At 39.4% G+C, this 20,138-nt stretch overlaps 1 protein-coding gene across 2 annotated transcripts in view; it reads right to left on the bottom strand.

The window, feature by feature from the left end:
* Window positions 1–20,138, bottom strand: part of SAMD12 (sterile alpha motif domain containing 12) — a 527,032-nt gene that overhangs the window by 450,623 nt on the left and 56,271 nt on the right. For both annotated transcript variants that reach the window (XM_007516680.3, XM_060195714.1), the window contains exon 2: window positions 11,533–11,711. In XM_007516680.3, coding sequence (XP_007516742.2) covers window positions 11,533–11,711 — 179 coding nt within the window. The remainder of the gene's footprint in view (window positions 1–11,532; window positions 11,712–20,138) is intronic.

Below are 20,138 nucleotides of genomic sequence, written 5' to 3'. Positions count from 1 at the left end.
TTTCCACACATCTGAGCTGTTTTATCTGACACCCTTTTGAGTACACATGCTACCAGGCAAAAGGAGTCAAGTTTGCACACCTAGTCCTCACCTGCAGGGGAGAAGTTTCATGAATAGTGAAGCAGTGATGCAGGCAGCTCACTTTTCTCTCTATCTTCTTTCAATTTATCTCTCTCTCTCTCTCTGTGTGTGTGTGTGTGTGTGTGTGTGTGTGTGTCCTTTCAAAATGAAAGAGAAGGAGGGGAAGGGGGAAGGGAAGAGGAAGAAGAATGCAGTGAAGAAGAAGGAAAAGAAGGATGAAAAAATTAAAAGTGGTTACTAGGAGCAGTGGATTCATCATGTATGCACCAACTTCCAGAGATAATCCTGATAGCAATTCATTTTTTTCCTGTGATGCTTTATGACTGTTGTATTCAAAAAAATAGTTCACATGTGGCCACTGACTCCTTGAAATAACTAAGGAGATGAATTATCACTTTATTTAACTTTAATAAATTGAAATAGGTACATATGGCCAGTGGCTACCATCTTGAGCAAAAAGGGTAGAAAGCAAGCTCCCACTCCTGCATCTAGCATTCATATCCAAAACCATTTGACTCTAATCTTAGTTTCCACAACAGCAACCCTGGCTCTGAGACGGCCATTGAGCGCACCTGAACATGTCCACTGCTGGAACTTGACTCAAAGTGATTTTACTTCACTGCTAAAAGCACCTTCCATTATTATGGCTGCACACTTACACTTATCCATATTTCACAACACATCTTAAGTTCTACCTCTACCATAATACTCCCAGGCAGACATATCCCTACTGCTGTATATGGAAGGGGTCCGGACCTCCCTGGGAAGGAGTTCAATTTCCCACAGGAGTGTTTCCTTGGAAACTACTAAGTGAAACTACACCTGATCTGCCAGAGCTGGAGTTTCCCTTGACCCTAAATGGATGAAAACGTTGAGAGAGAGAGAGAGAGAGAGAGAGAGAAAGAGAGAGAGCTAGCTGCTGGCAAATAGGTTTTGTCTTTTCTACTCCAAGGAGATTAAACCTCACCTTGCCTCTTGCCTCTTGCAACTATACACAGCAAGTTATGTACCTTCAGAACTTCTGGGTCCCCCATTAGAATGAAAATTTTGTACTGACATATCTGCTGTGTAACTCCTACAAAATTATGTTAGTGAAGATTTTTCATCTTGAATTTATAACTGCAGTTGTGGTACAATACATGTAACTTTTTCTATAGATTCCTGAGTTCTTTGTAGACATTTAGAACTTAAGTTGGCCAATTCCTTTACAGACTCACATTTCAACTGGATCCATTTTTCTAAGTAGATTAAATGCTTTCCTATAATAAGGGTTAATAGTGGTTCTCAATTGGTTTCTCGGTCTGTAAGAGGTAGATGGGATTAGTCATATAGACAATCATCTTCAGGAATTAGGACTATAGTCTGATGAATTTGGTTCAGGGTTCAAAAACCACATTCTAACAGAAGCAAAAAAAGGCTGAAATTCTGTAGAGTGCAGACTATATACGTATTTAAACATTCTATATAGAACAATGTATTTTTAAAGTTGAAAATCAGTACAAATATCAAGATCAAAATGGTAGATTGAGTCATATACAATTCCCACTTAAGCTATAAAACAACTTAAATTTACTGGAATTTTTTCATTAAATATTTAATTTATATGAAAACAATCTTGTAATTAAAGAACCAAAATCTTTAGGTGCCGGGAACCCATGTATTTGAGTGGCATGAAGTTCACTATGCCTTTCGGGAGATCTGGAAAAGGAAGAGAGGTTGACTGCAAAGTTCAACAGAATCAGATTCAAACTGACAGAGGCCATGGGCATAATATAGAACCATGTTCTCTTTGTGAAGCCTGAGAACGGAAGAGGGCATATATAGGTAGAATATATAGGTACAATCCTTTACTAGTAAAAGGATGAATGCCAAAATTTAAAAAAGTAGACTCCAGCTAGGATTATCACAGCCTAAAAGAGTTGATAAAGAGACAAAAAAAAACCCTCTTAAAGTGCCATTCCCTCCGAAGACACTTTTAGGCAAAAGCCCCTTCAAGATAAATCATTCCTTTTTGGCAATAGACTTAGCAGAAAGAATTAGAAGCCAGGAGTGAAATTTTAGCATGGTGAAAGGCAGGATATCAACTGCACAGGAAAAGCCAGGGTTGAACTGCTAAAGATAATAGGATAATCTGAAAAGGGCTTTAAGATAAATACACTTTAAAGAATACCTATCTCTTAGGGAGTCAGGTGGTAGTGCAGCAGGTTGAGCATACATGGTACAAAGCTAAGGACCGGTGTAAGGATCCCGGTTTGAGCCTCCAGCTCCCCACCTGCAGGGGAGTTGCTTCAGGTCTGCAGGTGTCTATCTTTCTCTCCCCGTCTTTCCCTCCTCTCTCTATTTCTCTCTGTCCTATCCAACAATGACAACATCAATAGTAAATACAACAACTATAAAAACAACAGGAGCAACAAAAAGGAAATAAATAAATATTTAGAAAAAAAGAATACACATCTCTTTAGAAATAAAGAAAAAAATAGAAAAAACTTAAAAACAAAAGTTGCTTTTTTTCTTTTTCCTAAAAATCTCAACTCTAGATGTAAACTATTGTTCAAATGGTGAAGTAAACTCTTTTGGACTCAGTGACAACTTTAAAAAGAGAAAAAAAAAATAAATCTTTGTTTATTGGATAGAGACAGCCAGAAATCGAGAGGGAAGGGGGAGACAGAGTGGGAGAGCGATAGAGAGACACCTGCAGCCCTGCGTCACCACCTGCAAAGCTTTTCCCTTGCAGGTAGAGCCTGGGGCTCAGAACCCAGGTTCTTGCATTTTGTAACATGAGTGCTCAGTCAGGTGTGCCAACTCCTGGCCTGATAATTTTCCTATTAATGCAAATGTACTATATACATTGTACTTGTTTACCCTTCCCACTTTGAAATGTCCGAATCAGTTTCTCCTGAATAAATAATTGGAATAGAATGAATGCTTTTGTCCTCCCAAAATTCATATGTTGAAACCTAACTCTCAATGTCTGTTATTGGAAAATAGGACCTTGTGAGTAAGTAGGTCCTTAAAGTGGAGTGTTCCTGACTGGGATTAGCGACCCTTATAAATGCCCCTATAGGGCTCCCTTGTCCTTTCTTGCCATATGCTGGGAAATTGTGCCAATGCAGTCACATCTGCTATGTTGTCCCCTCAGGCTACTGCTAGTTCCCTGGAAAGTTGGGACATTCTCGGAGTGCCTGTTCAGCCATGTTGTGCCCTCAGGACATTGTCTATATCCCCACGATATCTGGAGTGCTCTGGTTACTCCTCCCCCCTCCCATTCTCACGAGAGTTATCATCCTATCCTGGAATGCTATGGTTACTCCTCCCCCTTCCCATTCTCGCGAAAGCTACTCCTATAAAAACCCTTCGTTTTCCGCACCTCGCTCTCTTGCCTGCGCTCCACTCTGGTATTCAGACGCAGGAAAGGTTACTGCGTGAGGCGGCCATTTTCTCTACCTCCACACGGCCCAACCTGCTTCTCTAACACCCAACTCTGAGGTGCCAGCGCGAATAAAGATTTGTGTTTCCTCTTCGCTCCGGACCCTCTCTCTCTCTTCTCTGCGGCCCGCGCACTACAACATCTGGCTCTACAACAGCCATATTAGTGCACCAAGAGATAACCACCTATGAACCAAGAATTCATCCTCATCTGATATCAAATATGGTAGCATATTTATCTTGGACTTTCAGTCTCTAGAATTACAAAAAATAAAATCTCAGGGATTGGCGGTGGCACAGCAGGTTAAGTGCATGTAGTATGAAGTGCAAGGACCCATGCAAGGTTCCTGATTCAAGACCCTGGCTCCCCACCTGTAGGGGGGTTGCTTTATAAGTGGTGAAGCAGGTCTGCAGGTATCTCTTTGTCTCTCTCTCCCTCTCTATCGCCCCCCTGCCATTCTCAATTTCTCTCTGTCCTATCCAATACAAATGGGGAGGGGGAGCCTCCAGGGGCAGTGGATTTGTAATTCCTGCACTAAGCTCTAGCAATAACCCTGGAGGCAAAAGAAAAAAATTCTTATAGTTTACAAGTCACCCAGTCTATGGTATTTTGTTAAAGTATCAGGAAAGACTAAGAACTGGTGGAAGAATTCTACTATTCTGCATGAGTGCATAATCTCTCTTTAACAAGTGTCCTATGAATGGACAAATTTATACCTAGAGTGAATATTTTCTAGAAGCCATCATTGTGTATCTCTATGATAATCTCCTTAGGACAAGTTCCTAGAGAGGAAATTACTTGTTCAAGAATTTCACACATTTAAAATTTTGATTAGGTACTATCAAATTTCCCACCAGAAAAGCTATACAAATTTATATTGCTGAGTAGCTTTAAATGCATGCATATCTAACTAGAGGTTTTAGTTCTGTTTTACTTTAAGTTTAGGATAAAGTTATCAGACATTCAATATTTTCCCAAGAGAAAAGGTGGCTTCAACTCCAATGATTCTCTTTCAATAGACAGCGTTTCAATATGTTTGTATGTGTACGAAGTTAACTTATATTGTCTGTGGTGCAGCAATGTTCATATCATGGGGCAATGTGTATCTGCAGCAATCATTCTGTCACTTACTTTCAATTCTATCACTCTCACTAGCCATCAATGTTAATAAGTCCTTCATGAAGAAAAGAGTAAATACGTTGTCTAAATCTCTAGCCTGTTAGAAATACAGTGTCAGTATGAGACTTCTCAGTAGCTTCTTTCAATCCATCTTTTTTTTCAGATATTTACTGAGGATTTCAAATGAGATAAATTCAGTGGTTTCTAACATGTAACCTATATTCCTATGGAAAGGTTCATTATAGACTACCACATTCTTAGTGAATTATGGTTTAAAAAAACAAACAGAGAGATCTAGAAGCAAAAACAAGTGTTTCTAACTTGAAAATTTGCAATGGGGGACTAGCAGAGGTATACCTGGTAGAGTGTACACATTATCATACACAAGGACCAGGGTTCAAATCCATGGTCCCCACTTGTAGAGGGGAAGCTTCACAACCAGTGAAGCTGTACTACAGGTGTCTGTATTTCTCCTTCCTTCCTGCCACCCTCCAGTCCTTCTTAATGTCTCTCTGTTTCTTTTCTATTTATATTTTTTATATTAATTTATTGGCTAGACACAGTGAGAAATCTAGAGGGAAGGAGGAGATAGAGAGGAAGAGGTTTAGAGAAACACATGCAGCACTGCTTCACCACTTGCAAAGCTTTCCTCCTGCAGGTGGAGACCAGGGGGATCGAACCTGGGTCCTTGTGCTACGTAATGTGTTCACTTAACAAGGTGCGCCACCACCCGGCCCCTGTCTCTCTGTTTCTATCACTAAGAAGAAGGAGAAGGAGGAGGAGGAGGAAGAGGAGGAGGAGGAGGAGGAAGAGGAGGAGGAGGAGGAGGAGAAGGCGGAGGAGGAGGGGGAAGGAGGAAGGAGAAGAAAGAAAGAAAGAAAGAAAGAAAGAAAGAAAGAAAGAAAGAAAGAAAGAAAAGAAGGCCACCAGGTAGTGAACTTGTCAAGCAGTCACTGAGCCAGTAATAAACATGGCGGAAAAGAAAGAGAGAGAGGGAGGGAGAAAGGGAGGGAGGGAGAAAAGAACGGTGGGTTGGAGAGAAATGAGTAAAATATCACACATTCTAAATAATTCATAAGTAATCAGGTGGCTCAGTGGTAGAGTAAGGGATCTGCAATGTGTGAAAACCCAGATTCAATCTCCAACTCCTCAACAGACCATAGTGATGCTCTAGTTGACGTTTAATGTTTAAAATGTTTTTAAAGAGTAAGCATACTGTATACCCCACTGATTTGATCTTGGGCCCATACTCAGGACAAGAGCCTATATAACCTCTGCATCCCTGTAGGTCTAAGCTCGCATTCTGTGGTCACGGCTAGAAACATTCACTAATTTCAGGACCCATCTTCCTCGTGTGATAGGCAGTCCTTTTTCCAACTATGACACCATCCCCCCAGACAACAGCTTAGGTCACCTGTATATCAGATGTCAGGCTCAGGCAAAAAACAGTAAAGTTATGGGCCCCTTGGAATATACCTAAAATAGACCTGCCACCTTTTTCCAAAATGGAAACCCCAAATCTTCATCTGCAATATTCTTGCCTTTAGGTTCTTGATTAGTCAACAATTTGTTTTGCTTTATATCTTAACTCTTTTTCAGCCACTAGGATCCAGATGCTACTAGGATGCCAACTGGACTCCCCTGGGCAGATGACCCCTGCCAATGTGTCCTAGACCTCCACCTCCCAGAGACCCACCACACTAGGGAAAGAAACAGGTTGGGGGGATGGCTCGACTTGTCAACACCCATGTTCAGCAGGGAAGTACAGAAGCCAGACCTTCTACCTTCTGCATCCCATAATGACCCTGGGTCCATATTCCCAGACGGTTAAATAATAGGAAATCTATCAGGGGATGGGATGGACTACTGAGTTCTGATGATGGGAACTGTGTGGAATTATACCGCTCTTATCCTATAGTCTTGTCAACATTTCCATTTTATAAATAAATGCAAAAAAGAGTAAGGAAATCATATTATATTAGAATCATATTTTGTAATTTTTCGGTCTATTTTTGCAGATAGAGAATCAGGACATTTATTGGATTGTTGGAAATGTCATGTTATGTTTTTGCACAGAAAAGCAGAAAAATACATCATGACTTTGCTGACAACCCTATAGTTCAAATTGGCTTAAACAGTAATTAAAATTTGTGTCCTTTTTATCCTCTCTCATTTTTAATATATTTTTATTGCCACCACGGTTATTGCTGGGACTAAGTGCTTGAAGATGAATCAACAGCTGCAGGGGACTTTTTTTTAATTTAACAAAACAAATAAACAAAAAAAAATTTGATAGGACAGGGAAATAGAAAGGGAAAGAGAAAGGCAGACACCTACAGCACTATTTCACTTTTTTTGAAGCTTCAACCTTACTTGTGGAGACTTAAACCAGAGATTTAAACCAGGGCCCTTGCTCCTGGTAATGTGTACACTCAACCACTTGTGTCACAGTCCAGCCCCTCATTTTAAATATTTTAAGCATTCTTTAAAAAATATTTTATTTATTTTAGTGAGTGAGATAAGAGAGAGAGAGAGAAAGACACAAAGAGAAAAGCCAAAGCACTGCTCAACTTTGGGTTATGGTGGCACTGGGGACTGAACCTGGGACTTATGAACTTCAGGGAAAAAAAAAGTTTTGCATAACCAGTATGGTGTCTCCCCAATACATTTAAGCATTTTTTTTAAATGATCCTACTGAGGGACTGGGTGGTTGAGCACACATGCTCAATATGTAGGGACCCAAGTTCATGCCCCTGATCCTCACCTGCAGGGGAAAAGCTTTGCAAGTAGTAAAGCAGTGCTGCAGGTGTCTCTCTGTCTCCTTCACTATCACTTCTGTATCTCTTGATTTCTGTCTCTATCCAATAAATAAATAAAAATAAAAAAATATTAACTAAATGATCCTACTGAGGCAAATTCTTAGTCTTTCCCTGTTGGAAAAAAAATAAAATGAAGAATATTTTTTCCCTCAAGAGTTGGGCAATGGCTTAGTCAGTCAAAGTATGAATCACATACTTTGTGATTCACAAGGACCCATGTAGGGAGTATCACACAAAGGTAGAGGCTTCATGAGCAATGAAGAAGTGCTCTGGTGTCTCTTTTCTTGTGCTGCATCTCTCTCTTCTTCCTCTGTCTCTGATCTTCTATTTAAAAAGAATGAGTAAGTTCACTGACACAGTACAGCTGTAGAGGTGTGAAGGCCCACTGATAACTACAGTGAAAAGAAAAAAAGAGAGATTTTTGGGTTGTGTGGTAGCATACAAATTACTATGGACAAGGCCCTGAGTTTAAGCCCCTAGTCCTCTACATGCAGGGGAAGTTTCCTAGGCAGTTGAGCAGTGCTACAGGTATCTCTCCTTCTCTTCTGCTTTCTCTCCCTCCCTATCTCTATTTGGTGTATCATCTATCAGAAAAGAAAAATGAAAAAAATATGAAAATGGCCGCAGGTAGCAGTTGAGTCATCTTACAGGTACTGACTCCCAGTAGATAAACCTGATAGAGGAGGGAAGATTGATTCAAAAGAATTGCAGCAATAAAGCTTCGATCTATTTCTTCAAAAAAGAGAAAGAAATGAAAAGTAACTTTTTTCTTCATTCTTTCAAGATGCTCTGTGGCATCACAAGTTGAAGAAGTGTGGTTATCATGACAGGCTTATTTATTTCCAACCCTGCTCACACAAAGTAAACTTCATTGATGAACAGTTTTCTATTAAGCACAATCATTCAGCTAAAATGTATACTGTGAAAATACCTGAAATATCTTCTCTGAAAATTATTCCTCACCACTTCCTTATACCCCCCTCTACAAACAATACCATTAGTTTTTAACTGTACACAAAAAAAGAAGGGAAGTGGCATCATACTCCCAGATCTCGAATATATTATAAGGCCATCATCATCAAAACAGCCTGGTACTGAAACAAAATTAGGCACACAAACCAGTGGAACAGAATTGAAAGCCCAGAACTAAACCCCCACACCTGTGAACATCCAATGTTTGATAAGGTGGCCCAAACTATTAAATAGAGGAAAGAGGCTCTCTTCAATAAATGGTGCTGGGAAAACTGGGTTGAAACATGCAGAAGAATGAAACTGAATCACTTTATCTCACCAGAAACAAAAGTCAACTCCAAATGGATCAAGGACATGGATGTTAGACCAGAAACTATCAAATACTTGGAGGAAAACATGGGTGGAATACTTTCCCACCTAAACCTCAAGGACATCTTTGATGAATCAAACCCAACTGCAAGGAAGACTAAAACAGAAACAAATCAGTGGGACTACATCAAATTGAAAAGCTCCTGCCCAGCCAAAGAAACTATCGCCCAAAGAGACCCCTCACAGAATGGGAGAAGATCTTCACATGCCATACATCAGACAAGAGACTAATCACCAAAATATGCAAAGAGCTCAGCAAACTTAGTACCAAAACAGCAAATGACCCCATCCAAAAATGGGCAGAGGATATGAACAGAACATTCACTACAGAAGAGATCCAAAAGGCTAGCAAACAAATGAAAAATTGCTCCAGGTCACTGATTGTCAGAAAAATGCAAATAAAGACAACATTGAGATACCACCTCACTCCTATGAGAATAGCATACATCAAAAAGGACAGCAGCAACAAATGCTGGAGAGGCTGTGGGGACAAGGAACCCTTCTGCACTGCTGGTGGGAATGTAAATTGGTCCAGCTTCTGTGGAGAGAAGTCTGGAGAACTCTCAGAAGGCTACACATGAACCTTCCATATGATCCAGTAATTCCTTTCCTAGGCATATACCCCATGGACTCCATAACATCCACTCAAAAAGATAGGTGTACACCTATGTTCATAGCAACACAATTCATAATAGCTAAAACCTGGAAGCAACCCAGGTGCCCAACAACAGATGAGTAGCTGAGAAAGCTGTGGTATATATACACAATGGAATACTATGCAGCTATGAAAAACAATGAACCCACCTTCTCTGACCCATCTTGGATGGAACTAGAAGGAATTATGTTAAGTGAGCTAAGTCTGAAAGACAAAGACAAGTATGGGATGATCCCACTCACAAACAGGAGTTGAGAATGAAGAACAGAAAGGGAAACTCAAAGCAGGATTTGACTGAGTTTGGAGTAGGACACCTAAGTAAAAATCTCTGGGTCGAGGTGAGGCTGGATATTCAGCCTCATGGAGTTGGGGCTGGGGGGAATGGGACACAGCCTTTTGATGGTGGGAATGGTGTTTCTTTACACTCCTATTAATTTGTAGTCATATAAATCACTATTTAATTAATATGAGAGGGGAAAAATAATAAAGGAGGGATGCAAAATAGCTAATTATTTAAAATTGTACAAAAGCAAAAAAATCACATTTAACTTTAGCAGCATGGTGGGCAGTAACTGTATGACAACAAAGTGATCTTTTTATTTAAAACTTTTCCTGGATGACTGAAATATTTGCTTTCCATGTCATGTATATATCCATTCATTCAACAAACATTTGAAAGAAAATCCCAGTGCAGGGAATGCATATGGTAAAAACAAAATGCTATATGAAAACTAATTTTCTCAGTTTTGGAAGTGTTAACTAATATCGATTTCACTTCACAATTATACCTGCACCATAAATACCTTCACTAGTGTCATGCTAAAACACTCCTATAGAGCCATTTTCAGTATGAACAGCCTTTAAAAGTGGGTGCCCTGGAGCTCGGTGGTGGCACACCTGATTAATTTCTTGTGTTACCAAATGAAAGGTCCCAGGTTCAAGCTTCTGGTCCCCACCTGGAGGCGGAACACCTCACAAGTGATAAGGCAGTACTACAGGTGTCTGTCTTTCTCCCTCTCTACCCCCCTTCCTTCTCAATTTCTCTTGATCCTATGAAATAAAATAAACAAATAGATAAAGTTTTAAAAATGGTGAGTCGGGCGGTATTGCAGTGGGTAAGTGTAGGTGGTGCAAAGCACAAGGGCCACTGTAAGAATCCTGGTTCCAGCTCCAGGCTCCCCGTCTGCAGGGGAGTCACTTCACAGGTGGTGAGACAGGTCTGCAGGTGTCTATCTTTCTCCCTCTCTGTCTTCCCCTCCTCTCTCCATTTTTCTCTGTCCTATCCAACAAAAACAGTATCAATAACAACAACAATAATAACTACAACAATAAAACAGCAAGGGTAGCAAAAGGGAATAAATATATAAATAAATACTAAAAAATTAAAAACGTTTTTTAAAAATGGATGTCATTTAGCCTCTGACTTTCAGTTTATTTATGTGTTTTGCTTGTACATACATCTAAGATAAAGAACAAAAAGAACTAGACACTCTACAGAAAAAAAGATTAATTACTTGTTCCATTAAATTCCTGTGTACTGTTTTAAATAATTTTATATATGGCATAATAAACCTTCAAGAATTGTCCAAATCATACCTGGAGTATATGCACACAATCAATAATATCAGTTTTTTGATGAACAATGTGACGGTATCTCATGCACAGGCAATACTTAGTCTTAACAAATACATGTAAATGCACAGCTCAGTATGGTGGGGGAATAGATTTTATAATACAGATTATATGGGAAAAAAATCTGAGGTCCTGAAATTACTTGCTCAACATGATAAGGTGGCAAACAAGAGGCTGGAAAAACAATCTTACAGCTTTAAGTTCTAGACATTCTTTTGTCTAAGTCTATACTATATAATAATCAGTCTCCTGTGTGATAGTGGCCATAAATGAGTTTCAATTTCTCTCCAGGAATACAGTCAATACTTTCATTTATTACCTATAATCAAAAAACAATGTTCATTTAATCAAACACAGAGCATTAACTAGCACCATTAGTTTATCTCTGTGACTGGACCTCGAAGTAATCAAAAGCTACAGCTTCAGAATCTCCTTAATTCATTGACTTTATCACCTACCTTAGTCGTCTCAGCTTCTGTTTGCAGTCTCTTGGGGGTTCCTTTTTGCTCAAGCACCTTCTGGAAGTTTTTGTTCTTAATGGATTGAGATTCAACACCTTCACTTTCAATTTGCAGCTTAATGCCTTCAGCACGGGCAGGGTGATCAATACCTCGTGGATTCAAACCACAGTGGAGAGCTACGGAAGAGAAGCAAATATAACTACAAATAAGTCACACAAAAAAAGGTGTTCATAACTAACAATATTTCACGTGGCCAAAAAGAGAAAAAAATGAGGTATCTGTGAGTTGAGAGGTGATGACCATGATGAGAAACAATTTGTTGAGAAGGTAGACTAGGAAACCTAGAGATTTAAAAGTTATTGATAGAAAGACTTCAATAAATAAATAAATAAGGCAAAACAAATTTAAAAGGTTAGGAAAGATCAAGAACAAATCCAGAGAGCATTAGCTCTAAATCATTTGCCTTGAGTAAGTTATTAATCCCAATAATAAAGCTGAAAATACCAAATCAGGAATCTTCATTACTAACTCACACATATTTAATTATTTCAAACCAGAGAGGCAATATATATATCCACCTTCAACCAGCTAAGAGCTCATACTCTCTGCCTTTTGAAACTTCCCTGTTCAGGTAATCCACTCAAGTTCAGCCTCACATACTCACTCACATATTGGCTATGGGCCATCCAGCTTTAAATCCTGGGAACACAGCTCCAAGACTATGACCAGTGCTGCCCTCAAGGAACTTACATTCAAATCCAACAAAGACAAAAGAGCTAAATACTTTAGACCAATTATTACTGTTGTGTGACAAGAGGAAATGATCATATTGAAGAGTTCAAGCCTTGCACCTTCTAATTTTTCATCTATTACCTCTCCATATCCTCCAGCATGAAGACACAAATGGAAATAAAAATCTAAAGTCTATTTTCTAGAAACATGTATCAATTCAGCAAATATTTAGTGAGTCTCTCCTGGAGGCCCAGAGTTATCAAAGACATACCAATGAATGTTACAGGAGTCACACATTCCACCTGGATAACCTCCACGAACTGTCAGGTGTGTGCATGTGTGTGCGTGCACATGCACATATACTCATGTACACACATATAACACATTACATCACATGTATCTGAGACACATATGTATTTTGAGGTGTCGTGTAATACATTTTCACTTCTTTATGATGCAAAAATCTTCAGATTTAGTTCAACTTCAACTAGCATTTGATCTCAATATTTAAGGCCAGATTCTTTGTCTGCCTCCTATTTACCTCAGTATTCTACATCATCGTGAATCTCTGACTCAACATCATCACTCTCTCCTGTTGTGACACATATACTGGCCAGCCATAGAAAGTTGGACATAGCACTCAGCTGACACCAGCCTGGTGACAGAGCATACTATGATCTGTGCAAACGCGTAACGGATTGTGTGTGGGTTAAATGAACTGTAACACAGCCAGCCAGAAGTCCGACTTTTTGGCCTCTTTTGCCTTTCCTGCTCAGATGGAGCCTGGCTAAAGGTGCTCAAGGTGCCTGCCATGGCTGCCTCTCCTGGGAACTGAACACCTGTGACTCAGCTAGCCAGTAAATCCTAAGACTCCTCCATAGGCATATGAATAACCTATACCCCTGCTGATAATTGTTTCTCGTGGGGCTGAACTTTTGGTAACTAATTTATGGGTTTATGAGACTGGCTTATTTATCTTTGCCTATACTTGCTTATTTTGTGGTACCTGATATATAACGTCCCGTACTCTTGTACCACCATAATAAAGCTTTGATTAATTAAACCTACTCCCAGCCGTGCCACAGCTAAGTCCTTTATGCGGCACAGTCATGTCATTTTTATTTTAATTACAACAGTCTCCTTTTTCTGAATTCCCACCCTTTGGTTAATTTCTGTGATTCTAAAATCCTTTCCTTTACTTAGCATTTCAGTTGGGTGAAGTTTTTCCTCTCTTCACCAGTCTTCCAAAGTAGTATTTTAGAAGGATGAGGGATGAAAGATGAGGAATGGCTTCTTAGAACAAGTGAAGGTGTCTGTCCTCTTCCTCCTCTCTGTTCCCTCCTTAAAGGTGCCAGACATTCCCATGCCCTTTGGTACAATCAACAGTCTAGTGACTATCAAGGTTTCTAGACTTGACTCCAAGAGCTTCCAACAGACGTCTCAATTTCAGTGTATCAAAACATTCAAATTTAACACATTCATAACTGAATCAAGGACTGAGGAGGTGGTTCAGTTGTAGAGCACCTGACTTCCTTACCGGCACACCCTGTGTTGGATCCCAAGTAATGTATGAGTAGACTGAATGAGAGTGACTCTCAAATAAAAGAACAATTGGGACTACCACTGATGGCTGAATGGTACTCTGTTCTCTCTCTTGCTTTCCCTCTCTCGTCGGAAAATTGTCAGGATGTGATTGAGCTTGGCAGGGCTTGACCTGAGGAGTGCGTCTTTCCTATCAGCTTCTCTCTCTACCGAGAGGTTGAGCAAAAAGGGACAGTAGTAACCCCAAAGGTGTGCTCCATCCTATCATACTCCCTGCCTCACAAAGCACCCCGCATTCCTGATACTATGGCCATTAGATAAAAAGAAAAGGGGTAGATGTCAGGCATTAAGCCAGCTCTTTCTGCTCCACTCTGCATTCCTGATACTATGGCCCATTTACATAATCACAAAGCGCCCTGCATTCCTGATACTATGGCCTATCTACATAATCATAGTTTTGCCTGAAAGATCCCCACCCATTCCATTCCTTTGATCTATCTTCTTTCTACCTTGAGACCCTCCCCACCTGCAGGGTAACATTAATCCCACCAGTTAAAACCCTCGCAATAGTTGCTAAGGAAGTTTTGACCTTCCCAGCCTGATTTTTCCTTTCTCCAGCCCTTTTCCTAGATAGTTCCATTTCTGACTTGCCACTTCCGGTTCTATCCTATAAAAACGTTGTCTCTCTGATCAATAAAGACATTGCATTACCACTCCGCCATGAGTCCAAGACTCTCCTTTGTCGCTGAGTGAGTAGCAGCCCAGGCTGGCTCTGGTCTAGTCCTCTCCAAGCCAGAGAGCACGCGCCCAGGAAGAGGCACCCCCGCACTAGCCTGGCACTCACTCACTTTTTCACTCTCACTGTCTCCCTCAAAAATTAAAATAAGTTGTGCTGGGAAGCTTGTTTAGCATTAAAATGCAGATGGAAGATTCTGAAATCAATCTCTAATACATTTTTTTTAAAAAAGCCTTGTTTTATCTACAGAAAAAAAAACCACCTTGCCTTTTTTATAAAATAACTCCATGTAAGAGGCCAAAGTTCAAATGAACTCATAATCTGGGACTTTCATCTCTTTGCTTATCATGTAAAAGGCAACCCCATTTTCTTTCTCTTGTACTCTCCACCAATTACACAGAACCCAGAGTCATTTTTCACATACTCTCCATGAATCACTATAAACCTTCCATCTTATAAATAAAAAAATAAAAATGTTCCATCTATCACCAGGTCCAGTAAAAGCACTTCACCCAAAATGAGCTCAAATCTATCCATGTCACACATTCCCTGCTGCCATCTGCCTAGCCCAAGCTACTTATCTTTCTTATCTGGATGGCTTACTAGTCCAACTACTCTTTCTCACCTAACCCCAAACTACTAAAAATATACAGCCCAGATGAAATACTGCAGCTAAAAGTCCTGAGAGTTTTATTTATATCCATGTCATTCAAATGTCTTTATTATGACCAATGGTATTATCTATCTCACTATTTTTCTCTTGTAACTTCATTTCCCATGTTATCCTATGATTGCTCTATGTTGATCAAATACCTCCTTCTCACTTCCTGATCACACTAAGTTCTTTCATGCCCCCTGGAAACTATACTTAATGTTTCTATGCCTGACAAGTTCTCCCATATTCTTCACCTCTTACTCACCCTTCAAGCTTTGTATTTAATCACCACTTCTTCAGACATGCCTTCAATTTCCTTCCTCATTCCATCTCTTGCCACCACCCCACAGTTATATCACTTCCTGAAACAGAAAGTATTCAACAAACACTGAAAAGGCTTTAAAAATGTTGAGTGACTCATAGTTCTGTGATCTTATCAGCACCATTCTCTATGGAAATTAACTGAGACATGTCTTCTCTCTAAGGTTCCTCAAACCAAAGATTTTTCTCTTTCCTAATGCACAGTAGGCACTTAACATGAGGTAAATCACATTTCCCATCACAGATTTTATGTGAATTCTAAATAAATCTCAAGGAAACTGAATTGATTATATTAATTTCACAGGAAAGACAAATGAGGAACAAAGAGTAATAGTCACAAAAGTAACTATACAGATACATGGGCATCTGTTGAAGGTCACAAAGATCATGTGTCATTTGGAACAAACATGATTCCAAATTTCAGGTGAGAAAATTTCAAACTGAGTTAAGCACCAGTGAAAATTATCAGCTTTCACAACAGAAAGACTAGTAGTAGCAAAAGGTCAGAGTGGGCTGATTTTCCAGATCAAGTATAACCAGATATAAAGGTTTTTGTTTTGTGTTGTGTTGTCTCTCCATACTGCTATCACCAACACATCACCTTTATTCTCAGCTTTATGATGTCTAGAGCTGCAAGATTCTGGACCCATTACAGAAATGTTTGCTAACTTCAATCCTCCTCCAGTGTTCCTTTTTTCTCCTCCACCCAAAGTAAGCCATATGGTCAAAAATGAACTAAAACTCTGGCAGTGGATATTGGATTATGTTTAACTCAACAAACACTGAACTAATATCAATTCCATAAATCATGTTGCTGCTACTCAACAAGGAAGGAGTAGGACAGATGATGAAGGACCAAACACAATGTCCAAATTAGACAGTGATTGAAAGAATAAAACTAGTGTGAGCATTAGGTTAGTTACTGTTTATATCAGCTAGAACTGCCTATCTACAATAAACATTCAATTAAAATAGTAATATTTTGATTACTGAAAAACAAAGGTGTGTTCTTCTCCAGAGCCCAATCCCACTAAGGAAAGACAGAAACAAGCTGGGAGTATGGATCGGCATGCCAACGTCCATGTTCAGTGAAGAAGGAATTACAAAAGCCAGAACTCCCACATTCTGCATCCCAATGAGAATTTTGGTCCATACTCCCAGAGGGGAAAGCTATAGGGGAAGTAAATCAGAGGGCTCTTGTACCCCCAATCCACCAGGACTTGTTGGTAACCAGGAATTTTGTTTGTATACCATCACTGAAAGGGAAGAGAATCTGGACACCAAAGGAAGGCAGGCATGGTTTCTCTTATCTGGGAGAGAAGACAAAAAAATTTTAAAAAGAGGAAAGACACTTGGAACTAGTGATAGATATAGGAGTGAACTAGAAAGGAAGTGAAGGCAGGGCTACTGAAAAAAAAATGAGGAAAACAGATAGTTATAGAATCAGCCCATATGAGTGACCTTGAAAAAACTACTACAGTTCCCAATCGTGGGGATTGGAACACAGAACTCTGGTGGTAGGAATTGCAAGGAATCATGCCCCTACTATCTTACAATTTTATAAATCAATATTAAATCACAAATAAAAGAGTTAGGGGGGTTGGCTGAGTGAACTTGTTACAATGCACAAGGACTCAGATTCAGGTCTGAGCCCCTGGTTACCATCTTCAGGGGAAAAGCTTCACAAGTGTTGAAGCAGGGCTGCAGGAGTCTCTCTCTCTCCCTCTCTCTCTCCCCCTCCCCCTCAATTGATGACTGTCTCCAATAAATAAGGATAATAATTTTTTAATTTATAAAATAAAATAAAAACAAAGGTGCAATTGTGAAAGAAGAAAGAAGATAGTTGCATAGAATGGATTTAGATATTAATTAGTTAAAAGAAGGGAGGGGTGTAAGCTTGATCTTTCCAGCATGATCCTTTGGCTGTTACTTGCCCTTAAATTCATGTTCTAGAAATACCCCTAAATGGCTGATAGTTACCAGTACAATAAACCCTCACTTATCATAGATAGGTTTTTGGGAGTTAAAACTTCAAGTAAAATGCTGTTTAACAAAAGCATGTGCTCAAATAATATCTTTCATTCAACAGTTACCAGGAGGTTTTCCCATCATCATTATAAAAAACCATGCTTTTCATGAATATGCTAGGGCAGGGGTAGATGGCGTAATAGTTATGCAAGAGACTCTCATGCCTGAGGCTCCAAAGTTCCAGATTCAGTCCTTCTGCATCACTACCATAAGCCAGAGCAGATCAGTGCTCTGGTTAAAAAAAAAGAATGTGCTCCCCTCCCTATTTTCCTCCATCACTTACCCTACCTAAGCAGACTTTACCTTTGATAATGATGATGCTTTCTCTTGGAAAGGTGTTCTACTCCAGTCCAATCTTACCTCCTTTGAGAAGCAAATTCCTATTAGCCCCATCTGTCAGTATGAACTGCTTTCAAGAGCTTCCAGGAATCTCAGAGCAAGAGTCTCTTGGCTTTCTTTCCTCCATATGTATATAGTACCTGGTGATTCATCTCCTCACTAAACTCAAGTGTGTACCTTACAGATCTTTCTGCCTTGACAACCTTGACTACAAACTCCAGCTTCTGCTAATCTCTTTGTCATCGCCACTCTCTACCCAGCACATAATAGGCATTTAAAAAAAAACAAAACATTGTTCAGGGGGCTGGGTGGTGGCACAGGTGTGAGCAACCAGGTGTTGAGCAACATGTTATAATGCTCAAGGACCCAGGTTCAAGCCCCCAGCCCCTACCTGCAGGGGGGAAAGCTTTGCAAGTGGTAAAGTAGAGCTGCAGGTGTTTTCTGTCTCTCTCCCACTCTATCTCCCCCTTCTCTCAATTTCTGCCTGTCTCTATATCCAATAAACAAATAAAAATAATACAAAAAAATAGGAAAAACATTGTTCAAAGGCTAAAGGAACCAACAATCTCTTCTCTGAGCCAAAGTACCTTAAATTAGAAGGAAACTATGCTCTACTAGTAAATATCTAGCATTCTAAATGGAAGGTTATCTATAAACATAGACAGGTTTTTTTTTTCACTTTCTGCACCTGTAGTCTTCTTCACACAAATATTTTAATTCTGGATAGCTATTCCCTCCTTAACTGCTATCCCAGTAGTTGATTTCTATTATTGTGCTTGGGTTTATTTATTTTGAACCGTTTTTGGCAGCCTTTGCTTTGTTTCTGCTGAGATTTCTTTCATGTCCCTAGTATTTACAAATCAAGCAACTTTTGAATGGCCTCTTAGAAGCTGTGACCTCCATTTCTTTGCTTATCATGTAAAAGGTAACCCCATCTGCTTTCTCTTTTTTGTCCTCATCACTACCCTTTCTTGTTTTCATGGAAGTTATTTACTCAATTTAATGAGCTCAGGAGCCTACAGGTCCGCTTCAAGACCTTCTTCATATCTCCCTGATCTCACAGACAACTGCTGTTTCTTATGATTTTCTAGCTAGTGAACTGGCAATGGAGTCTGCTTGTGATCACTGCCTGACAGGGCATCACTATCATTTTCATGGTCAAGTTGCTGATATTGAGTTCTTCAAAATGAAAAGTTAAAAAACCAAGAAAATTTTCACAAATACTGTTCCTTTTAAAATAGAACAGTAAAAAAAATAAATAAATAAAAATAAAATAGAACAGTAAAAAAACTCACTACAAATGCATATTGTAGTATTGTTTTGAAATGACATTTTAAAGACTTTTCTTTTTTTTAATATGCAAAAAAAACACATTTCCTCAGAAACCGAATTCCTAGTGCAAAGCTGGTAGAAATGTAAAATGGTGCTGCTATAGAAAACTGTATGGAAAATGCTCAAAATCAAATAGAGAATAACCATTAAATCCAGGAGTTCAACCAAAGAATTCTAAGTAAGGATTCAGACACATTAGGAATAGCATTATTCATAAAAGCCTCCCCCCCAAATGGAAATAATCCAAATGGCCTCTGAAGCTGAAGGAATAAGCAAACTAGAATATCACTCAGCCTTTAATAAAAATGAAATTCTGAAGAATGAACCCTGAAGATATTATGCTAAGGTAAATAAAAAAAGTCACAGAAGACATCATGTAGGACTTCATTTGCTAACACTGAACTTTTGAAGATAAAGAGTTAAAAACCAAAACAGTCTGGGAGGTTGTTTATTCTGTAGAGCTTGTGCCTCACCATGTGCAAAGTACTGTGAATCTCAGCACCATGTGCAACACTGGGGGAGCTCCATGGATGAAAGAATGGTGTTGTAATCTATCAGCCTCTCCCTGTCTCTAAAGAGAATTCCTAGGGGCACATCAACAAAATAAAAACAAATCCCCCCCCACACACACACACCTGTTTTTAAAAATTTAACAGGGAAATTTTACAGTGAATTAAAATGACTCTGTTGGAGGTTATCAGTTGTTGTTTTCGACAGGTTATGTTGTTTTCAATGGGCTGGCTTCATGGGCAGGTAACAGACAACCCGGGACTCATGGCTGGGTTGTAGGCAGTATCTCTTTATTCATGCAGGACGCAGCACAATCTAAGACAAGCTAAGTTAAACTCAAAGTACAGTAAAACTCACAATGCTGTCTTTATATATACTTGCCAAGTAGGGTGGAAACAGGATGTGACA

This window comes from Erinaceus europaeus, chromosome 1, assembly GCF_950295315.1.
Source record: "Erinaceus europaeus chromosome 1, mEriEur2.1, whole genome shotgun sequence".
Taxonomy (NCBI): Eukaryota; Metazoa; Chordata; class Mammalia; order Eulipotyphla; family Erinaceidae; genus Erinaceus; species Erinaceus europaeus.
This window is presented reverse-complemented; position numbering and strand designations above follow the sequence as displayed.